Source organism: Chiroxiphia lanceolata, chromosome 9, assembly GCF_009829145.1.
Source record: "Chiroxiphia lanceolata isolate bChiLan1 chromosome 9, bChiLan1.pri, whole genome shotgun sequence".
Classification (NCBI taxonomy): domain Eukaryota; kingdom Metazoa; phylum Chordata; class Aves; order Passeriformes; family Pipridae; genus Chiroxiphia; species Chiroxiphia lanceolata.
Window position 1 is genome coordinate 24,652,592 of NC_045645.1, and position 20,653 is coordinate 24,673,244.

General features: G+C 59.5%; 1 protein-coding gene across 1 annotated transcript; it reads right to left on the minus strand.

Moving 5' to 3' along the window:
- Nucleotides 1–4,496: 4,496 nt before the first annotated feature.
- CRIP2 (cysteine rich protein 2) lies at nucleotides 4,497–19,288 on the minus strand. Its single transcript, XM_032697023.1, has 8 exons — nucleotides 19,161–19,288; nucleotides 9,459–9,553; nucleotides 7,505–7,562; nucleotides 6,846–6,986; nucleotides 6,593–6,661; nucleotides 6,086–6,180; nucleotides 5,751–5,808; nucleotides 4,497–5,609 (listed from the first exon to the last, which is right to left on the minus strand). Exons 1-8 carry the CDS (start codon nucleotides 19,201–19,203, stop codon nucleotides 5,542–5,544), a joined length of 627 nt encoding a protein of 208 aa, XP_032552914.1. The 5' UTR covers nucleotides 19,204–19,288; the 3' UTR covers nucleotides 4,497–5,541.
- Nucleotides 19,289–20,653: the final 1,365 nt, after the last annotated feature.

Here is a 20,653-nt window from a genome sequence, read left to right on the forward strand (position 1 = left end):
ACCCACCAGCATGCTGCCAACTGCTGCTGTAGATCCCCCAAATGGTTTGAGCCTGAAAAATACACTCACTGCCACACCAAAACTTGATCTGCCCTCAGGGACGCAGTGCAGAGTCCATCCTGCCATGGGCATGGGCAGTCTCATGGCTGCTTCCAACTGAAACTGTAAAAATGGTCTCAGGCATATTCAGGCAGCTGGCTGCCCACACAGTCCCTTGTCAGGTCAGCTCTCACCCTCAGAGCCAAGGCGTGAATTATCGTCATGCGGTTAATATTACACTGCATGAGCAATAACAAACACAGAGCCGTGGGCCAGCTCCTGGGCTTGGTGGGGAAAGAGCAGGGCTGCCCATGGTGGGCTGCAACTGGGACATGTCTGGGATTTCCATCAGTAGGACAAAAGGGCGTGGCAGCCCCTATCCGCCTTCCCAACCCCTCCAAGACACAGCTCCATGGAAAATCTCCAATTTCATCCAGGCACCGCTCCCCCAGTCTCCCTGAGTACAGTCTGGCCAAAGTCTCCACTTCCATCTGCTCTTTTCTGCAAGCTTTCCATTAGCGGCAGCCCAAGGAAACCTCCTGGCTAAATCCTGCTGAGGGAGGATTTGGTGCATTTTCCTGGCACAGCCTAGCTGTTTCTATTGTGGCTATCAAACGGAGCTGGGATTGTCAAGGAAGCAACGCCTGCTGCTTTGGAAAGCTGCCCAGTGCCTGCAAAGCATTGCGTCTGCTTGCTTGGAAGATGCACATGGATGCTGGGGATGGGCAGGGAGCGTGGGCACTGCTCAGGAGCTGCTCACGGGGGACCTATGCCAGGGATCACCTCCCCAGCACTCCCTGCCCTGGGCCACTCACCCAGCAGTGCCATTTGTCCTGGGCTGGGTCCAGGCTGTTGATGCCACACCTTTTATTCCTGGTTAAAAATTCACAGGAGGTGAGGCAAAGGGGTGCAGAGGTGTTTGCTCTCTCTGTCAGCAACACTGCTCAGTGTGGTCACACCATGGCAGTGGAGCAGGAAGGGGAGAAGGATATGGCTACTGTGCTCTGACACACCCAGGCAAGACAGGAGGCCAGGACAGAGCAAGAGAGAGGAAAGGGAGAGCAGGAGCCGCAGGTTTGCACACCCATTAGCAGCCTGCACACCATCCCACCAGCAGAGGTATTCCTCCCTCAGCAAGCCTCCCAGGGCACTCCAGGAGACCCTTAAGCCCCCCAGGACAGTCCCCAACTACTTACCCCACATGAGTGATGCAGAGATCAGCCTACATCGTGGAGGGGTTTCCTCATGGATGCCCCCAGGCAGTAACAAGCTGGGCAGGCAGCACCGTCCTTGCCTGTGCCAGAGCCTGCACCAGCAGCTCACCCTGCGTGATAGCCCAGTGCACTGCACTGGCAGGGGGATTTAGAACCCAAATCCTCCTCTGCTGGGTTTTGTGCCTTTCCTTCTCCTTCATCCCTGCCTGCTATCCTACACCCTCTCCAGTATTTACACCCAATAATTCAACCTCCTGCTGGGACCAAGCCAAAGCTCATCCAAGCCAGGGAGAGCCACACCATTGACTTCAGGGAGTATCTGAGCCGGTTCTTGGCCCTTGTGGAAACAAGCTGTGCTTACTCGGTCGCTTTTAATATCCCATCTTAAATCACATCTTCCAGCACTTCATCCCTTTTGGCTCCTGTTTATTGACTTCCCAGCAAATGTTTTAAATCTGTCTTGCTTTGCTGTCCAGCTGTGCTGCTCTGGCCCACAGCACATCAGAGCCATGCTGTCCTGCCATCTCCCTGTATTTCGGGACCCCTCCACACCATGGTGGTTGCATCTCCCATCCCTGCATGGACTGGCTCAGATGCTGTAGCACAGGGCTGCCCTCATCATTCCTGCCCCCATCAAGTTCTTTCCTGGTGTTTTCCATGTGTGCAACCTGCTGTGCCTCTCTGGGACCAGCCTTTTACACTCACCATCCCTTTTCTGGGTCACTAGGGACAAACAGTGCAGCCCCATTTTTGGTGGCATGGGCACCGTCAGCCTTCTGTTGAGAAGCACTACTAGGTGACAATCCTGCTCTTCCAGCAGCTCAGGGGTACCTGGACTGGCACCCATCACCCAGGCTGGCACCCACAGTCCGGGCTGACACCCTTCACCAGCTGGTGGTATCCCTGCCCTGTGCCCAGAGAGTAGCTCCAAGGCCAGCTCCCTGCTGAGCTCCACTGGCTCCCAAGAAACCTGGGAGCCAGCAAGTGAAATTGCCCAGGAGAAGTTCAGAGGGCTTGGGGGATTTCCAAGCAAAGCTGCATCCACTTTATTCTCTATTTTGCTCTGTACCCTGGAGAGCATGTCTGTAATCATCAGAGCCTGTTAACTTTTTTATCCCACTAGCGAGTCCAAGCTGAAAAAAAATAAAGTATTTGACATCCCTGAGGGAAAGGATGTTTTCCAAGCCTCAAGTAAAGGAGCATTTTCAGCTCACATAGACTTCCCAAAAATAAATACAAATATGAACCAAGGATTAGAGGCCAGAGCTGCCTTCTCTGCTTGAGCAAAGTGCCACTCCGTGCCCTGGCCCCCACACTGACCTAGTAGCACAGGCACTGCCCCAACCCCTCGGCACACACACAGATAATCCCACATGGGATCCCAAAGCCCTGCTACAGCCTCCAGGTTCCTGGTTTTAACAGTTTTAACCTGGGGACCACTTTCTGTCACAAGGGGTGCCCAGCCCCACCCCTCCACCTCAGAAGGGGGGAACATTTCCCACCTGGAGCCTGAGCTTGTCCCCTTTGGGGTAGCAGGATGCTGTGACAGATGCAGGCTTCCTGGCACCCCCTTGCACAGCAGAGCTGAATTTTGTCTATTTTTAATTTCATTGCATTCCTACAGTAAAACTCTCATGGGGAAAAGAAAATGTAAGCAATAAATAAATAAATAAATAAAATCCTGTGTTTGATGGCGACTGGAGGCACTGGAGAGGGGCTCTGCTGCTTGGCCCCCCATCAAGGGGCCAGGGCCAGTGCCCACAGTGGCGATGCTGTTAGGGCTGCTGGACCTGGCAGGGTGCACAGCATGGAGCCAGATGGGTGCTGGGGAGGAAAATCAGCCTTTGCAGTCCATCAGGGAAACTCCCTGCTGCAGGGGATTGCCACAGGCTAGAAAAGAGGCTGCCAGATTAAGCTTGTTAATTAATGATGGGAAATAAAGAGTTGTAAGGAGAGATGGATTCATGCCAAGGGTTTTGCTGACAGCTGGTTTGGATCCCGGATGAGCGATGGGAATCCCCCCATCTCAGCACTGCTGCTGGTACATGGGGCAAACCTGGCAAATTTGGGCTGTGAGGGCCCAGGTCTGTGCTGCAGGTCAGGGGAGGAGCCAGCCGAGTGACACGGCTCTGATTTACACAGCAGCCTTGTCCCTAAAGCATCAGAGGGGTCAAGTCTCTATGGAAACACCACCAAAACATGAACACACACAGCCCATTCCCTGGCCCAGGAACTGCACTGCTGAGCCCTCTGTGCCTGGGAAAAGGCTTCATGCTGCTGGGATTGCTGCCGGGAGGGGAACACTGGTGGCTCTCACCCCCACTGCTCTGCCCAAGCCCAGGAATGTGGCTGTGGCCACAGGCTCCCTGCTGTCCCTGTTCTGCAGTGCCCACTGCATTTCCCAGCTGTGCCCAGGTGAGGAGCAAGGCCAGGCACTGTAGCTGGCAACCACTTCCCCTTCTCCTTCACGGCAGTGGAGCAGCTCCAGGGCTGGGGCTAGTCCAAGGATGCAAGACATTGCAGAGATCACCAGGTCCCCATTTTCCCCAGAAACAGGGCCAGAGGGATGCCTAGGTCCCCAGGGGGGCACAGCCAGCAGGCAGCATAACCGAGCTCTTGCAAGAATGTGATGGAAGGGAGGAGCCAGAGCAGCAATTCCCAGAGCTGGTGTTTGCCTTGGCAGCCCCAGTCTCTGTGCCTTGCTCTCCAGACACCGAGCTCCTAGGGGGAATAGCTAGATGTCTAAAACCAGACCTGGCAGCTGTGCTGGTATCTGGCTGGGGACCTAGCGGCTCCCAGGGGTCGGGGATGGGGAATCGCCCACCCTGTATTCCTGCCCTGCTGCTGCCAGGCTGAGCTTTCCCACTGGCAGCCCTGCTCAGGTACTGCGCCTGCTGAGCAAGCCCAAGCTAGGGAGAACAGTGTCACCTGCTCCGTAACTTCTCTCCCAATAGTCTTCCACCCTCCAAAGGCAGAGATCTCATCCCATCCCACCCCAGCTGCCAGGGCAGCACAGCCTCCTACAAGCCCATCATGCTCACAGCCCAAGGAGCAGCCATGGCTTGTGCTGCACTCAGAGGAGCTCTGGCCTGGGCAGCTAAGGCTCAGCTGGCACTAAGGCTGCTTGGTCTGGCCCCAGGAGGAGCCACCTGGGATAGGATCATAGTGGCAGGGTTCCACACTGTCCTAGCACCAGAGGGATGCTCTGTGGTGTGCACAGCTTCTCCCACCTCCACCCAGAGCTGAGCTGCACAACGCATCTCTCAAAACCTTTATTGTCAGCAAATAACAGAAGTCAGCTCTGCAGCAGCACAGGGAGCCTGGAGAGAGCAGGGTGTTGGCACCCAGGGCTCACTGCCCATGTGGGTCCCCCACACCAGCCCCTCCCCGGCCTCCTGGGCAGCAGCAGGGGGGTGTGCACAGGGGTGGACGGGTGAGATGGGGGCACGTGTCATTCTCCAAAGCAAGGGGCACATTTACAACTGGTTATAAATAAACAACAAGAAACCTCCGGCTCCGGGAAGCAGGCGGGCATCCCACTGCCAAGCCTCCAACCCAATGCGCTCTGTCCTCCAAAGGTGGGGAGAGCCTGCTCCACCAGGGCTGCAGCTGCCAGGTGCTCCCCAGCACAGGCTCTGCCTCCAAGGGGGTCAGGCTGGGGAGGGCACCAACCTAAACCAGCCAGCAGAGCAGGTTGGGCACTTTCCTGGGTGCACCTACAGGGATTCAAGGATGGGGATGTAGGGAGGTGCCAGACACAACAGCGGACAGGGTCAGCTGTGGACCCTGGGGAGAGTGGAAGCCAGGGCATGGAGCCCGGGATGGCCAGAAGGGCAGAGCTGCAGATGGCACACAACCCCAGCAACTGGTGAGAAACAGGGCTGTGCATTCTGATCCCCAGCCCCCATTCCTGAGCGCTGCAAGACTTCATGGAGCACCCTCCTGCCACCACCTTCCCCCCATCCCAAGTCCCTTGGGTGCCACCTGCTGTCCCCTGCACACGGTGACATCCCCACACCTGCCCTGCTGCCTCCCATGCTTGGGAGGGCTGGTGGGAGGGCTGGGGAGGGCAGAGCGCATTGGGAACCACCAGAGATACCTTCTATCTTTGCCTTTAAACACTGAAGCTTATATTAAAGACTATGATATATAACCCAGGGGCAGGGCTGTGGAGACAGCAGAGAGGGCACAGCTCCGTGGCCAGCCTGGTGAGGGTCTGCTCTGGCTGTGAGCAGGAGGTTAGTACGGGGGCACAGAGCGTGCAGGCAGGCAGGAGGGGGGATGCCATCTAGGGCTGGTTCTTTGCCTCGGGGTCTTTGTCGTAGATGTAGCTTCCCACAGCTCCAGTGTTGACACCTGCACAAGGGAAGATGCAAGAAGGTAAGGACCCGGGTGGATGTCCCCTCTGGGTGGTGACATGAGCATCGAGAATGGCAGCCCAGGCAGGGCACGTGCCCCTGGACTGGCTCCCCATCCCACATGCCCCCAGGCACTCACCCTTTGGCCCAAAGAGGATTCCGTAGCAGGGCTTGTGGCAGTACGGCTGTCCATCGTGCTGTGTGGGGCAGAGAAAGAAGCACGTCACCCAGGGCCAGGGAAAATCCAGTCCCCAGGACACATCCCCCTGACTGGGCATCTCTCCTGCTCTGCTCGTCCCTGCAGACAGCCCAGCACCCCCAGCGCTCCCCCAGGAGCTGAAGAGCTGCTCCTCCCAGTCCTGCCCTCCTGCAAAGGCAGGGGCTGCCAACTGGGACAGCTGGGCACAGCACAGCTCACCCCCCTGGCATCCCCATGTGTGCTGCCCAGGGATCCTGGGGCTGGGACACCCTTACCTCAGCATGGCCCCCCGGGGTCAGTGTCTTGCTGCAGCGCTCACAGCGTAGGCAGGGACGGTGCCAGTCCTTCCCCAGTGAAGTCACCTTCTCGGCTGGAGTGGGACAAGGAGGGAGGGTCACACCAGCTCCCTGCAGCATGTTCAGGGGGAGCATTCCCCGTGGGGATGTCACCTCCACATTCAAAATCCCAAGAGAGCCCCGTGCAACCCAGCCTTCCACATCTCTTCTACCCCTCTGCTGCCTCGCAGGTGACAGACGGTGGCCAAGGACAGCTATTACCACATGCGAGGTCACAGCAGGGGACACGGTGCAGATAAAGCCCTGCACCCAGGAGTACATTCAAGAGGACCCACTCCTGAAGGCTCCTCATGCACATCCCTCTGCAGTCCCAACCCTAAGCCCCCATCCCAGCCACTCTGCATGCCCCAGGGGTCCTGCACGGAGCCCCAGCACCATGGGCCGTGCCACTCTGAGGCATCACCCACTGCCTGCTCACCACCTTACCAAAGTAGACTCTCTTGCCACAGCGAGGGCACATGTTGGGCTCCCCGGTGAAGGTGGTGACACTGGAAGCTGGAAAAAAAGAGGTCATGGGCATGGGAAGTGGTGGGACATCTCAGCCAGGACACACAGGTGTGGAAGGTCCCCCCACGCAAACACTGCACCCCACACCATTGCCAAATGAGGTGGCTTTGGACTGACTGCCCATATGGCAAAGGGCGCCAAGCCACCTGTCCTGTCCTGTCCTGCCCCTCACCTTTGCTGGGTCCCTTGGGAGGTGCAGCATTCACCTTCCTCTCCTCCACCTTCACCGGGTGCTCGATGGGTCCTGGCGCGGTCTGCCCCTCGATCTGCGGCTTGTCATAGATGTACGACCCAGCGCCGCCAATGTTCACCCCTGCACAGGGGAGAAAGAGACTGTGATGACCTGGGAGCACTTGGGATCGTCATCCTCCCCCCAGCCCCCTCTCCCTCCTCCCTCAGGCTCACTGAGCCAAGGGCCAGCTCAGTCACTGCTGCATCTCAGCCCCGCCTGGCTTTCTCCTGACCCAGGCTTTCTCCAGCCACATCTGGGATAGGAGAGTGACTCCACCTTCTGTCTGAATGGGAATTTGTTTTCTACATATAAAAAAAAAAAAAAAAAAGGCAGCTGTCAGGATGGATCCCTCCCTCCTTTCTTTCCTTCCTCCCTCCCTCCCTCCCTTCCTCCCTCCATCTCTTCCTCTCTCCAGCAGCTCTCCTCTCCATCTGCACAAGGAAACAGCAGAGTTGGGACTGCAATTTGCTGGCTTGATGCTCAGCCCATGCAAGCCTGGCTCCTGGGATGTTTTTGGGGCCGCCAGTGGGGATTGAGGAGACCTGGCCCCTCCTGCAGCCCTGAGCACAGCTGCACAGGTCTGGGGGGCACGGACATACCTTTGGGGCCAAAGAGCGTAGCATAACAGGGCTTATGGCAGAAAGGCTTCCCATCGTGCTGGGGAGAGAGGGTTAGTGTTAGGATGCTGAGCAGTGACCACAGTTCCCACAGGGTTGCTTTCGTCCCCCACTGGTGTTCAGAGACCACCATGGCCCTGCCAACACCCCAAAACACACCCAGCTGCAGGTCTGAAGTGACAGCCTCACCTGACCACTCAGAGATTCCAGCAGTATAAACACTCAGGCTGTTCTGTGTGTGCCATGCCATGGGGCTGGAGCACCAGCACCTTGCAGCAGCTCAGCCAAGAGGCATTTTTAAGCCTCGACCCAGCGGTGTTCCACTGGGACCCAACAAGGCATCACTTCGCCCTCTCAGCATCCTGTGCCCCCTTACTGGGGGCACAAAGCACCATGAGAGCACTGAGCTTTGCCTCCCCCTCGCCTTGGCCTGAGATCAGAGGCCCTGCGTGGGCGCTGGTCCCAGCCCAGCTGCTATCGGCCCCACTATCGTCTGGGGCGATTATCACAGGAAGGCATGAGGCAGGCGATAAGCCCCGGAGCTCCCCACAGCCATTTCTCATGGGCCAGCTGGAACAGAGTCCAAGAGAAAAGAGAGAGGCTGGAGCAGGGGGCCAGCAGAGCTGCCATACACACTGCCCTGTCTAGAAAACCCACTAGAAGCCTGTTCTCAGGCAGGAACCCACCCTACCGCCTGCTCGGCTCCACTCAGCGTCTCAGCCCTGCTTCTGCCCTGGGCTCCTGCCCTCCATCCCCTCTGCTGCAAGGTAAGGACTCCTTGCCCAAAACGGGCAGGGTGGTAGGTGAGTAGAGGTGCTGTCCCTTCCCTCACCTCCCTGTGCAGTGCTGTGCCAAAGGCAAGGGTTGGGATGGCTGGAGGTAAGGCTGGGGGAGTGAGCAAGCTTTGGGCTGGCCAAAGGCAGCTATAAAATATTGCAAGGCATAAATATCAGTATAGTTGCAGCGTTACCATGCCAGAGGAGAGGGTAAACATTTAGCTGGTCTCCCTGTGACACCTTTCCAACCTAGCCTCCAAAAGGAGGGAGAAAAAGCAGGGAAGGGCCAAATCTACTGTCGGCACAGTCGGTGGGGGCTTGGCTGCCATCCCCCACGGGAGCAGAATCCAACCTTATATGGAGAAGCAGCAATTCTGGGCTTAACCCGGCCTGAAGCACAGATCCACCCATGCAGTCCCATTCTCCCTGGCAAGACAGGCTCCACTTTCCCCACTAGCTGTTGCTACCACCACCTGCTCCCCAGCTGTGCTGCCTGCTAAAACCATGCTAAAGAGCTGGTGACACTGTGGCATGACAGGTGCTGCGCAAACTCAGGGCACTGGGTGTCATGCTGGGGTGTCACACAGGAAAAACACAGTTGCTCCCAAGCCTGAGCACCCGCCACTGCCGGCATGGCACCCTCACGCTCCCAAGTGCCAGGTAGTGGCAGTGGCAGCACACTCCAGCACAAGCCCCAGGGCACAGAGAGCACAACTGCCAAGCTTGCATCACCATGACAACCCAGGTATCCCTGTGCTTGGTGTTTTTAACCACAGGTCAGTGCAGGCTCTCAGCACCCACGCGCCTTCAAAGCCTGTGCAATGCTCAAACAAGCCTGCCCAGTTCACAGAGCTGTTTCCAGTGCTTACCAGGTATGCCCAGCCCTGCCACAGCTGCTGGGAGCCCACACCCAAGTGGCACAGCTGGGACACTACATGTGGTGCCAGTACCACTCTGTGGCTTCTCCAGGCTGTGCACAAGAGCTCTGGAGCACCATGAGTTGCAGCAGCAGCGTTTGAAGCCACAGCATGCACTCCTGGGCTTGCATGCCACACGGACAGCCCACCCACATGGCATCAAATACCTACCCCAGCCCTATTCCTGGGAGTCCCCATGCATGCCAGTACAGCTCCCACCCCGTCTGCCCCAGCAGCTCTTACCTCAGCGTGCCCGCCCGGGGTCAGGGTCTTGTTGCAGCGCTCACACTTCAGGCAGAACTTGTGCCAGTCCTTGCCCAGGGAGGACACCTTCTCAGCTGCAGGGAACACAAGCAAGGGGTAAGCTGCCATCAGCACCTGCTAAAGCCCCTGGGGAAGTCAGGCTCCAGGCACCTCAGAGGGCTGCACGTGAGGGGTGCTGCGCTTGACAGGGGCTGATCACCAGCACACTGCAAACATCAGCCACGTTGCAAGGACCAGGGTCCCTGCAGCCGTGAGGGACATGGACACAGCCCCCCCAGCCTCTGACTCCCTCTAAGCACTGCACCAGCTACTAATAAGAAAATTAACTCTATCCCTGCTGAAACCAGGACATCCACCCAGCTGCCATCCCACAGACACCCTTTCCCACGAGCCAGTCCAGCAACGGTAGCGTTTTCCTTCCTACTCCCTGTGTCTATTTTTACCCGCCACGTTACCCAGAATGACTCTGCTCCCATTCAAATATTTAGCGTTTCCATGCCCACCCCGCCCGTTTTAGTCATGCCTCCCACACACCTCCAGCTGCTCGGGCTGCCCAGGGAGCCTCAACCACAGCTCCAGCCCTCAGCCAGAGCTGCTCCCAGGAAGACAAGATGATAGACAGCCTGCACTGTCACCCAGGATGGATGTTTGGCCCTGGAAAACACCTGTCCCTTGGGCATGTGGGTGTTCCCCCCTCACTTCCCACCCGGGAACAGGCACAACGTGCAGATGGGTGCGTAGACGCCATCCATGCATGGCCAGGAACCTGCGGAGCAACTCTCTGCTGGCACTGAAAACAGTTTCAAAGTATCAGTGGGCAAATTCAGGGAGGGCAAATGCTTTGAGACTGGTTATAAGGAACACAATCCCCCTGGCTGGCCCCAAGCTGAATGTCTTCAGACGCACCCTGGGAGGCAGCACAGGCTGCCAGTGCTCCTTGCATCCCCAGCCTTGCACCATCCCTTCTCCCTCTCAGCTCCTGGGGGGTCGAGGGCTGCCTTGTGCCCCCCACCAATTCCTGTATGCCCTCCCCCTCCCCTGCACATGGTGCAGAGACAGCTGGAAAACAGTGCGGTTAAAGCCACCGTAAAACTAAATCAGGAGGGCCAAATAAAATACTTAACAAGCAAATAAAAGTGGAATCAGAGCCAGCCCCACTCTACACGAAGACCTCCTCTGGGATGTCGGGTTTCCCCTCTAAGGACCTCAGCAAATGTCACCTGTTGGCATCAGGTCAAGATGGGGGTCAAGAGCTCCTCGAGGGCAGGTCCTGGCTTCCAGAGCCACCCTCCTCCCAAGGCAAACAGTTGTGTCCAGGGCACGCCACAGGGCCAAGATAAGCCCAAACAATACCATCACCACCCAAAAATTCAATCCCAGCACACAGCAGGGTGGCCAGTAGCAGGGGAGGGCAGCACTAGGGGGCAGAGCCAGAGTCATTGTACCGGGGTGCAGGGGAGACCCCTGAGAGTGTCCCCGAGCAAGCATGTCAAAGATGGACTTGGGGGACTGGCATTAGCTGGAAGAAGCTCCAGACCCACCCTCCAGATGCCACAGATGGGTCCAGGCTGTTGGATCAAACCCAGGTGGGAGCACACAGCAGGGTGAAGGGATGCCCCATGACAGCCAGGGTCTGTGCCTGCCTGCCAAAAGCTGCCAGGGCAAATTCCTGCTGGCCCCACGCCCAGGGACTCAGGAGGGCTCATATCTCCCAGCCCCTCACAGCAGGCAGCACATGATGAAGGGGCCCTTCCTTTCCTCTGTAGCCCTTATCTGTCTCTGGGAGCAGAGGACCACCCCCAGGCTACAAGTACTCCCCAAAAGCAAGGGGGACACAGAGGTCCCAGCGTGCTGCTGCCGTGGGGCCATTGCAGGAGCCCTGCATCCTCCCAGCCCTCCCTGGCAGGATCAGGTCCCTCCCCAGGGTGACCGGGGAGGGAAACAGAGCGTGATGGGCTGAAAGCTGAGCCAGGGGCTCGGGGCCAAAGAACCACTCGGCTTTGTCAGAGTGGATGCACAGCCGGGCCAGGCTGCGCTGCGGCTGCGTCACCCCCAGCTCCCCCCGCCACCGCGACCCAGCGCCTTCATGGCCCTGGGTACAAAGCAAGGAGGAAGCTCCGGTCGGATGTTTTCCAGAGGTCATTGCAATTACAGCCGGTCACGGCCCACGCCAGCTCCTTCCTGCTCCCGCAATAGGAGGTGCTCCTCCAACGTCCCCCCTCCATAATGTTTTAGCAGCCGTAAATCCCTGCTCCCCCCTAACGGATGCACCCCCCGCCAAGGCATCCCCGGGCCGCGCGGGGTAAGAGGGATCCCACTGGCACCCACAGTCCCTGGCTGGAGATGGGGCAGGAGGGAGGAGGTGGCTCAGTGCCCCATCCTGCTCCCGGGGCACAAGGACAGCCCGGGAACCACGGGGGCTGCCCCTTGCGTCCGGATGGAAACGCCACGCAGAGGTTGGTCAACAAACAAGGCTGCAAACAAGGACTCCCGGGGGACGCGTGCGGGACCGGCACAGCCGGGATGGCTTTCCAGGAGGCATTGTTCGAGCCGAGCAGAGGAAGCAGCTTGGAGCCACCCCAGCCCATTTCCAGGGCAGCGGCGTCCCGCCCGCGGCCACGGCATCCCATAAATCACTGCGGAGGGAAAGAACCAGCGCCCAGATTTCCTGTCACCCGGCCACATCTGCTCCACCATTGCATCAGCTCCAGAGGAAAAGTCTCTGGCCACATCCTCCTGCTGCCGGGGGGAGCCCCGCTCCGCACCCCACCATCGGCACTGCAAAAGCAGCCTGAGGATAAGCAGTGCCCGGGCTGCATCCAGCTCTGCGCAGGGAGCGTGGGATGGCACCGGGCTCCGGTGCAGATGTCGCACCACACCCAGCCTCTGCCACTGAATGCCATGCCCTCGTCCTCCCAGCAACACACAGAGTGCACGTTCATCCTGCTCTGCTTGCTGGATCCCGCACTTGCACGCTCAGCCCGTGGCAAGATGCTGCACTCAAGCCAGCTGAATTTAAACCAGCTGTGCAGCACCCTCCGGAAGGGCAGAGTTAAGGGTACTTGGCTGCAGGAATTTCACCTCTGCCACGCGTGTGTGACTCGGGGTTTGCCAGCCCTGGGTTACCCACCTCGCCGTGGGTGGGCACTGGGTGCCCATCCATAATAAACCTCTCCCCAAGAGAAATGCCCCGGCGGAGAGGTGGAGGCAGGGCCGGGTACGTGCCCGGCTGCAGGATGTAGCTGTGAGGAGGATTTGCTCCGCGGGGGGTGTAGCCCACACTGACAAGGGACAGCACCAGAGATGGGTAAAATCAGAGGCCAGGAGCGAGAAAGCAGCCGAGGGGACTGTCAAGGCAGACTGTTCCCACAGCTCCGCGGCAGCCCCACCCCAGAGACAACGCAGCTCATCCCGTAATTATCTGCCGTGCCCAGACAAGGCAGCTGGCGCTGGCCAGAGGTGAGCGCATCTTCTCGGGATGGGAAGGGAGCATCCCTCCTTCCAGTTTCTGCGCCGCCGGCCCTGCCGAGCCAGCTCCAGGCCCTCGCACAGGTATTTCCACAGCCTGACGTCAGCACTGCTCCCAGCCGGAGGCTTATTCAGCAAAAGCAACCATAGCTGCAGCTGCATCTCTGCAAAGGGCTGGGCTGTGCCCCATCCATCCCACCACAGCCCTGGAAGGGCAGAGGGAAGGGCTGACAAAGCCCAGTCTGACAATAAGGATGCCAAATCCTCACAGGGATCCAGAGACGGGCATCCCTGGAGGAGAGGGATGCTGTCAGACCGACAGCAGATGCGCTTCAAAGCAGTTGCTTGGGAACACAAGCAAGTTGCTTGGGAACACAAAGGAATGAATAAAAGAGAAAAGTGCAGGGAAAGGAGCCGGGTAAATGAAAACAAAGCCGAGAACCAGGGCAGCCGGCAGCCTCGTCCCCTCCCTTGTTCCTCGCAAAGTGGCCGGGAGAGGAAAAAGGCAGAGGGACAGCTTAAGGACTTCCTGCCATGCCATGCCATGCCAGGCCATATCCCAGCCATGCTGCCCTGCCAAGGGTCTGCACTGCCTTCCCATGTCCCTCACCCTGTCCCCACCCCTGCCCTCCTCAGGCATGGTCAGGCAGCTCCTCTCCCCCATCCCACAGCTGGTGCTGACGGTTACACCGCACCGTGATTTTGTGGCCAAGACATATATATTTAGCTTCCCTGCAGCAAGGCAAGGCAAGGCAGCCCTCCAGCCCCAGCCATTCACTTGCTGGGCTCCCTCCAAGTGCACAACAAAGCCAGCTCAGTACAGCCTCACCACAGAGCACAGCCCAGGGGGGAACAAGGAATATCCCAGGCAGAGGCTCCCACTTCCAGCCAACTGGAGAGACAAGATCTTCCCCAGGACCCAACCCCCCATGTAGCTGAGTCACTCGGGTGCAAGGGAGAGTTGTTTGATTTCCAGGTGCAGCCCTAATGCACAGCATGGCTCCTGTCCACCCCACTGCTCTCCTCTTCCTGCCTCTCCTCTGACAGAACCTCACCTACTGCAGGCACTTTTCTGGCTGTGAGCCTCCAACCTCCCGCTCTGGTTCACAGGACCAGGGCAGCCTCCAGCAAGTCCCTCTCCATTTTGCACAGGGCTTCATCAAGCAGCATCTGCATGGAATGCATTTGAGGTCAGGCAGCTCAACTCTGTATGTGTTTGTGCTGGGAGAGGACCAGCAGTGTTTCCAGCCAGGCATTGGGTTCAGCCAGGGCTGAGCCTAAAAAATCAGCTGCTTTCCAGCTGCACAGCGGCCCCACATGGGAGGCACGGCAGGCAGGACCCCGGCCAGCAGCAGGAGCCTGACAGCCAGCGGTGCCTCCCTTGCCCACCACACGGCAAGGGGGGCAGAGTGACCAGTGAGAGGGGGGCACACACAGGCACACGAGCAAACCACTCCCTGGGTAGTTGCTGGTCCAGAGCACTGTGTTCCCTCTGCACAGTGAGATGCCATCTCTGGAAAGCAGTGCCAGGGGGATGAAACAACTTCCTGGCCCATTTGGCAAGAGCAGGATTCTGGGACATGCTGGAGCAGCTAAGCCTGTCAAAGTGCCCCTCCAGTGCCCCATGACTACTCACCTCCCCACCCTGCTACCCCCTCTAACTCCAAACAAGGCTTGGCCCCAGGCTGTGGGCAACAGAAACAGCAGGGGGAGAGGATGCTCAGAAAGGAGCATCTGCAGCACTGGTGCTCCCCACCAGCAAGTGCACATCAAGCTGGTGGGAAGGTTCTCCTCCATCCACGTGCCAGGATCTATCCCCTACCATCACCTCCCTGGTTGCTTCGAGACCTTTGGCAGGAGCAATGGGCACCACCATCACACCATAGCCAAAAATGGCACCATGGCACACACTCCAGGCTCTGCACTCGATTGCAACATTGCAGTGACAGATTTTCCATTACTTCTTGCTTAGGCGTTCCTGCTCCGCCTTTCCTTGCCTTTCCTTTCCAGTCCCATCACCTCGCCTCTCCCCATCCCTGTGCTCCTGCCAGGGACAGGGAAGGAGGACAGGAACACAAAGATCTCTGCCTGTCTAGGATTTGAGACATGGGTGCAGGACTTCATAATCCAGACAACAAACGGTGGTCACTCAGGACTAGCCAGGGTTGCAGAGAACAGCCTGCTAGCCCCAAGCCTCCAGCACCCATGGCACCGGGAGCAGCACTGCTCCCAACAGCTGGTGATGCCGGCACCACACTGTGCAGGAGCCCCAGCAGCTCCAGCAAAGCACAGCACACAAGAGTGAGGGGATCCAGAACTCACACCATCCCATTCCACCCTCTCACAGATCATTTTCTACAGCTCGTGCTATTTTCCTGAGGGAAAAGCTCATGCTAATCAGCCTGTTCTTCAGCTTCCCACAGAGGCATCCCTCCCCCCAGCAGGGCCCTGCACAGGGAGCAGGGAACTGGAGCATCCTTAGTTACCACTTTGCAAGGTCCACATTTGTTCCAAGAGCAGCCACCCCGAGACATGGGAGCAGAGGGTTCTCCAAGGAGCCCAGCCAGCTCCATGCTGGCGATCCAGGGCCGTGCCAATGGCTACACTGGCTGCACTTGAAGAGCCGCTTCCTTTGTTAGGGACAGCTGTAAAGGAAATCAAGCCCTCCTGCCTCTCCTGCCCCACCGTCTCCCAACAGCCAGTGCCTGGAGCCAAGGACAGCGGTTACTTATTAATTGCAGAGCAGCTTCTGCAGCTTGAATTTCGCTGGGCTGACCTGCCAATGCAGTGCTCTGCAGGGAGAGCACCCTACACCTCATGGCACCCTGTGTCCTGCTGCACTCCAAGCGTGACCACAGGGTCAGGCATCTGCTGCGGGCCCCTTGAAGCATGCTGGGCTTGGACCCTCCTTGCTTCCCAGCTGGATGTGTCCATGTCCTTAGTCCCTCTCTGGCACTCCACCAGCAACCCAATCTACGGCTGCAGACATAGCTGGGACAAGCCTGGAGGGCTACTGAGTGACTCCCACTTGCTTTTAAGATGCCCCTTTCCAAATAAATAGTGCAGCAGCCTCCCACCAGCCCTCACACTCCTCAGCACGTGCAGTGAGCTCCCCAAAAGCCGCCCACTGTTGGACCCCGCTGCACGTGTGCTTGCCACATCCCAAGGGCTTTTCCCTGCCTTGTGCATGGGATGGGAAAATAGGAAACCCCCTGCTGCTGCAATCCCCCGCAGTTCCCTGGGAAGAAAGGACAGGAGGCGGAAAGGCTTGGCCAGGGCTCCCGGTGACCCTGCAAAACTCATTTAAGGCTAGCAATGCAAAAGGGAGCCAGGGAAATGTGGCTGCAGGAGACTCCAGTCCCTCCGGAGCTTCCTGCCAGAAGTGATAACCTAAACCCAATCCCAGGCTGCTGCCACCTGCCAGCGCGATGGGAGCTGATCCCGCAGCCGCCAGCAGTGCTGCTCCTCCAGTTAAACATTCACTTCATCCCGCCAACCTCCCCAAAGCGGGAAAGTTAGCCCTGGCCGTTCCTGGAAACAATGTCACAGACCTCAAGCCCGCTTTAAAAAAAAAAAAAAAAAAAGGGGAAAAAAAGCCAGAAAACTATTTTTATATTTTCCTGTGCTTTTTAAAGAAAAAAAGCTCATTCTGTAGCTCAGGAAACGCCCACATCCTCCTGACTGCACAGGGAGGAGCCCGCTGGATTTTTCCAGGGAGCATGAAGCAACAGGCATGCTGGAAATGAGTTTTCCATAGGTACCCACGACTGCTGGCGTTGGGCAGCCTCTCTGGCACTGCACGGGGCTGGGAATAGGACACGGTGGCATTTCTCACACATGACCCACGGCTGCAATCCCAGGCATTCGAGAAGTTACGAGCTGCCAGCGTTCATTCAGCACAGGCAAGGAGACTCCCGAACAAGCGGGGCTTTATGAATCACCTCCCCGTTAAGCTTCGGGCGAGCCAAGGAATTCACAAGTGATACCAAACCCTGGACACAGAGCTGCCATCACCTTCCCACCAAACCACGCGGTCCATCAGGAGGAAAGCCCAGGGGCCGCGTCCCGGAAAGACGGCTCAGAGTTTGCCTCTAGCTTTTATGCATTGAATAAACGGACCTAGGTTTGTTCTGCCAGAGCCTGGGCGGTTCCTCAAGGAAAAGCTCAAGGCATCAACAGGGACATGCTCCAGCCTAACTCAGCTCCAAGCACAGAGAAGTTTTTGGCTTGCTCCCATTTCAACTCACCCCCCCCAGTCTCTCTTAGGGGCAGCAGGGGTGGCAGTTCCTGGGGGAAGGTGTGGGGTAGGGGCTGCCACTCCTCTGCTGCCAGGCACCTGCCTCCTCCCTACCTGTAGGGCAAGGTGTCCACCCCTTGCAGGGCAGGAACAGGGAGCCCCGAAGCAGCAGAGACCTACAGAAACCTACAGCACCTACAGAAACCCTTCTGGGGAGAGAGCTGGCACGCAGCTGGGGGCATGGGGTACAGCCCTGTTCCACCCCCTCAGGAGACCCACAAGGCCCACAGCACGGGGAGAGAGAAAGAGCACGGGCACTGCTGGGGGCTGGTGCTTCGCCTCCTGGCACAGCCCGACCTCCACAGGCAAGGCGGGGTGTCCCAGAGCCCAGCCCCAACCCCCCATGAAGGGCAGGCTCATCCCTGGAGAGAGAGGAGCAACTCTGACCCCGGGTCAGTGCCCAGCTGGCTGGGCGGGCATTATTTTCTGCTTAAAAGGGAAAAGATTCACACAAAGACAGACATCCAAGGGGCCGAGCCCTTCCCACCCCCACACAAATAGATTTATTTAAAGGAGGAAGACAGCAAATTCCTATTTCCCTGTGTTTACTTGGAGATGGCCGGAAAGGAATGAAAGCACCAATGCCTCCAATGCTCAGGCACCATCAGGACCTTTTGGTATTTCTTCACCAAACAAACGCACTGAGGCAACAGGGGCTGGACCCCGGAGCACAGCGGGGAGATGGGCAGGGAGGGGGGCAGGGAGGCAGTGCCAGGCCAGCTGGACTCCGTGGCCAGCAGGTCCCAGGAGGCAACCTGGGCTGGAGTGCTGGATCCATCCTGAGCCTGCAGTACAGTCCCATGGGTGCCCACCCCGAGAGTGCTCAGCCAGAGGAGTCAGGTCACTCCCCGGGAAGCTCCCGGCAGGGCACTGCCGCTCAGGGGGAAGCAGGCTGGGGCAGCTCCATGGGGAGCGTCAGGGAGGCACAAAGGGCCAGCCCCTGCTCCCACCTCCACCCACCCACTCCCGGCTTTCTGCAAGCCGGGCGGCGGCGCTCAGCCCGGGGTGCCCGACGGGACACATCCCAGCCCCGGTTCCCAGAGATCCTGACCAGCCTCAAGCCCAAGCAGGGCCCTCGGAGACCTGCAGGGACTCGCTGCTGCCCTAACCCAGCCACGGGCGTGTCAAGATGGACCTCTGAGCCCAGGCGCTGTCTTTGAACAAGTTCCGTACAAACCCCAAAACCCTTAATTAGCTCGCCAGATGGGAACAGCCCGCTTAGGGCTGGCTGCGAGGCCAGACAGGGAGGGGTGAATGGCACACCTGGGGGCAGGCTTGCAGGGAATCAAAGAAACCGGCTGGGAGAAGGTTTTGTTTGCACCTGCTACCGCCGGCTTCTCCTCCCTAAGAGACCCTTGGATCATGGGCTCCCCCTGCCCAGCACCCCGGCCGTGTCGGGTGGGCTGGGTTCCCCTGACCCAAGCCAGCAGGTACCTGGGGACATGAGCCACCCCATTCTCAGCACCTCAGACTGCGGGCACGTGTCCCAACCAGGGAGCACGGGAGGGTGCCCGGGGTCCCCTGTCACCCACATCCCCCGTGTCCCCTGTCCCAGGGCCAGCCAGCAGCACCCCCAGGTACAGCCCGGGGATGAGGGTCCGGGGGGGCGGAGGGGCAGAGCAGAGGGTTCGCGGCCGCTGCCGGGGGGCTCCGGGGGAGAAGCAGCTGCTGCTGGGCAAGTCTCCGGGTGCGTCCGGAGAGGGAACCGGGAGATGCGCCGGCCATGGGGAGGGCGGGTGTGGGGACACATCCCAGGGGGAAAAAAAGAGAAGAGGAGGCGGGGATGCACCGGGACTCGAGGAAGGGGAAGGCAGGGATGAGCGCCGGCTCCGGGCAGGGGAACCGGGCTGAGGTCCCGGCGATGCGTCTGGGCGCGGGGAAGGGGATGAGGGGCCGGGCCCCGGAGATGCGCTCACCGAAGTACACGGTCTTGTCGCACTTGGGGCACTTGGATGCCATGTCGGGAGAGCGGAGCCGAGCCGAGCCGCGCGGTGCCGAGCCGTGCTGTGATGTGCCGCGCCGTGCGCCCCGCTCCGCCCGGCCCCCGCCCACCGGCCCCGCCGCCGCCGCCGCCCGGGGGGAGCTGGGGCGGGGCCGCCCGACAAGCGCCGGCCCGGCCCGGCACGGACGGGCTCCGGATGGCGCGGTGCGGCCCGGCACGGCTCGGCTCGGCCCGGCCGGCCGCGGGCCCAGCGCAGCAGGTGCCCGGTCCTGGCGGGCGAAAAGAACCCCCGCTGTCCTGTCCCCCACCCGCAAAGTCCAAAGTCGGCACGCGCGTGTTCCCGACTGCCCTTGCCCGGGAAAAAAAAAAAAAAAAAGATAAACAAGTTGCAATTAAGCGACGCGACTTATGGGTTTTTAGCGGCCGAGAGCCCCTCCGGCCAGCAGCCGCCCCCGGGGCATGAGCGGACGGTGGCGGCCCCGGGCTATCCCCCGCGGAGGGGCTCGGGCATCTCCCACCGCCCCCGCGGGACTCCGCAGCCCGGACCCGCCCCAGCCCAGCTCGGCTGTCCGGCCACAGCGCCCGCGCCCCCCGGCTCCTGGCGCCATCCCGCTTCGTTGCCATGGAAACTCCCATCTCAAAAACCCCTCCGGCTGCAAAGGGATGCTCAGGGATCCGTGAAGCTATGGCGAGGATATTCTGGGAGCTACGAAGCCATGGCGAGGCAGGACAGACCCATGGTGGGGTGCAGAACCCCTGCACCCGGGGGAGCCCCGCTGTGCCCGCCCGGCCAGATCCTGCCCCACGGGGAGGGCTGTGGGGGGCGCAGGGGAGGGGGTGTCCAGAGGAGGCGAGCGGGGCAGCAGGGCCTCTGACTGGGGTGCTCTGGGGGCTGCGTCCCTGCACCATCATCCCGCAGCCTGGGGCCGGGTGTTGGTAAACAGGACATCTGCCGCTCCGCAAGCAGAGCTCTTGTATTATTCATCAGCCGGCAGCCTGGCTCTGCTCCGCCGCCATTGTCATAGAATTCCTCCTTTCTCTGCCGGCAGCTGGTGCAGCTGCCAAGCGCCTGCCTGGCCCCCGGCGCAACGACAGGCTTGGGAAGGGAATCTGAGGCTCTGAGATGGGACAGGGTAACCCTGCCGGCGAGTTGCATGGGAGTGACGGGACAGGGATGCTCGATAGTGGGTTTCTCCATCGCTCATGCATCCTGCTGGGTTGAAAAGCCCAGGCATCCCTGTCACTCCTCGCCCAGCTGCTGTCACAACAATGTGTGGCTTTGTGGCCTGCGGGGTCCTTGCACAAGGGCAGGTGGCAGCGGTGCCTCTGGGGCGCCCGAGCCCCTCACAGCCCCTGGGAGGGGCAGCTGAGCCCTGTGTGCCCCACGACGGAGCCAACATGTCCCAGCCCAGGCCAGCAGCCACCAGGGTAGGACAAGAGCTGGGGGTTTTTTGGAGCTGTCGATTT

Excerpts from the sequence above, each read along its gene's own strand:
- CRIP2 (XM_032697023.1), bottom strand. The coding sequence starts at position 19,203 with ATGGCATCCAAGTGCCCCAAGTGCGACAAGACCGTGTACTTCG. Across the intron at positions 6,987-7,504 it reads TACGCTCTTTGGCCCCAAAG|GGGTGAACATTGGCGGCGCT; the intron begins GTATGTCCGTGC and ends TCCCCTGTGCAG. Across the intron at positions 6,662-6,845 it reads TCCCAAGGGACCCAGCAAAG|CTTCCAGTGTCACCACCTTC; the intron begins GTGAGGGGCAGG and ends CTTTTTTTCCAG.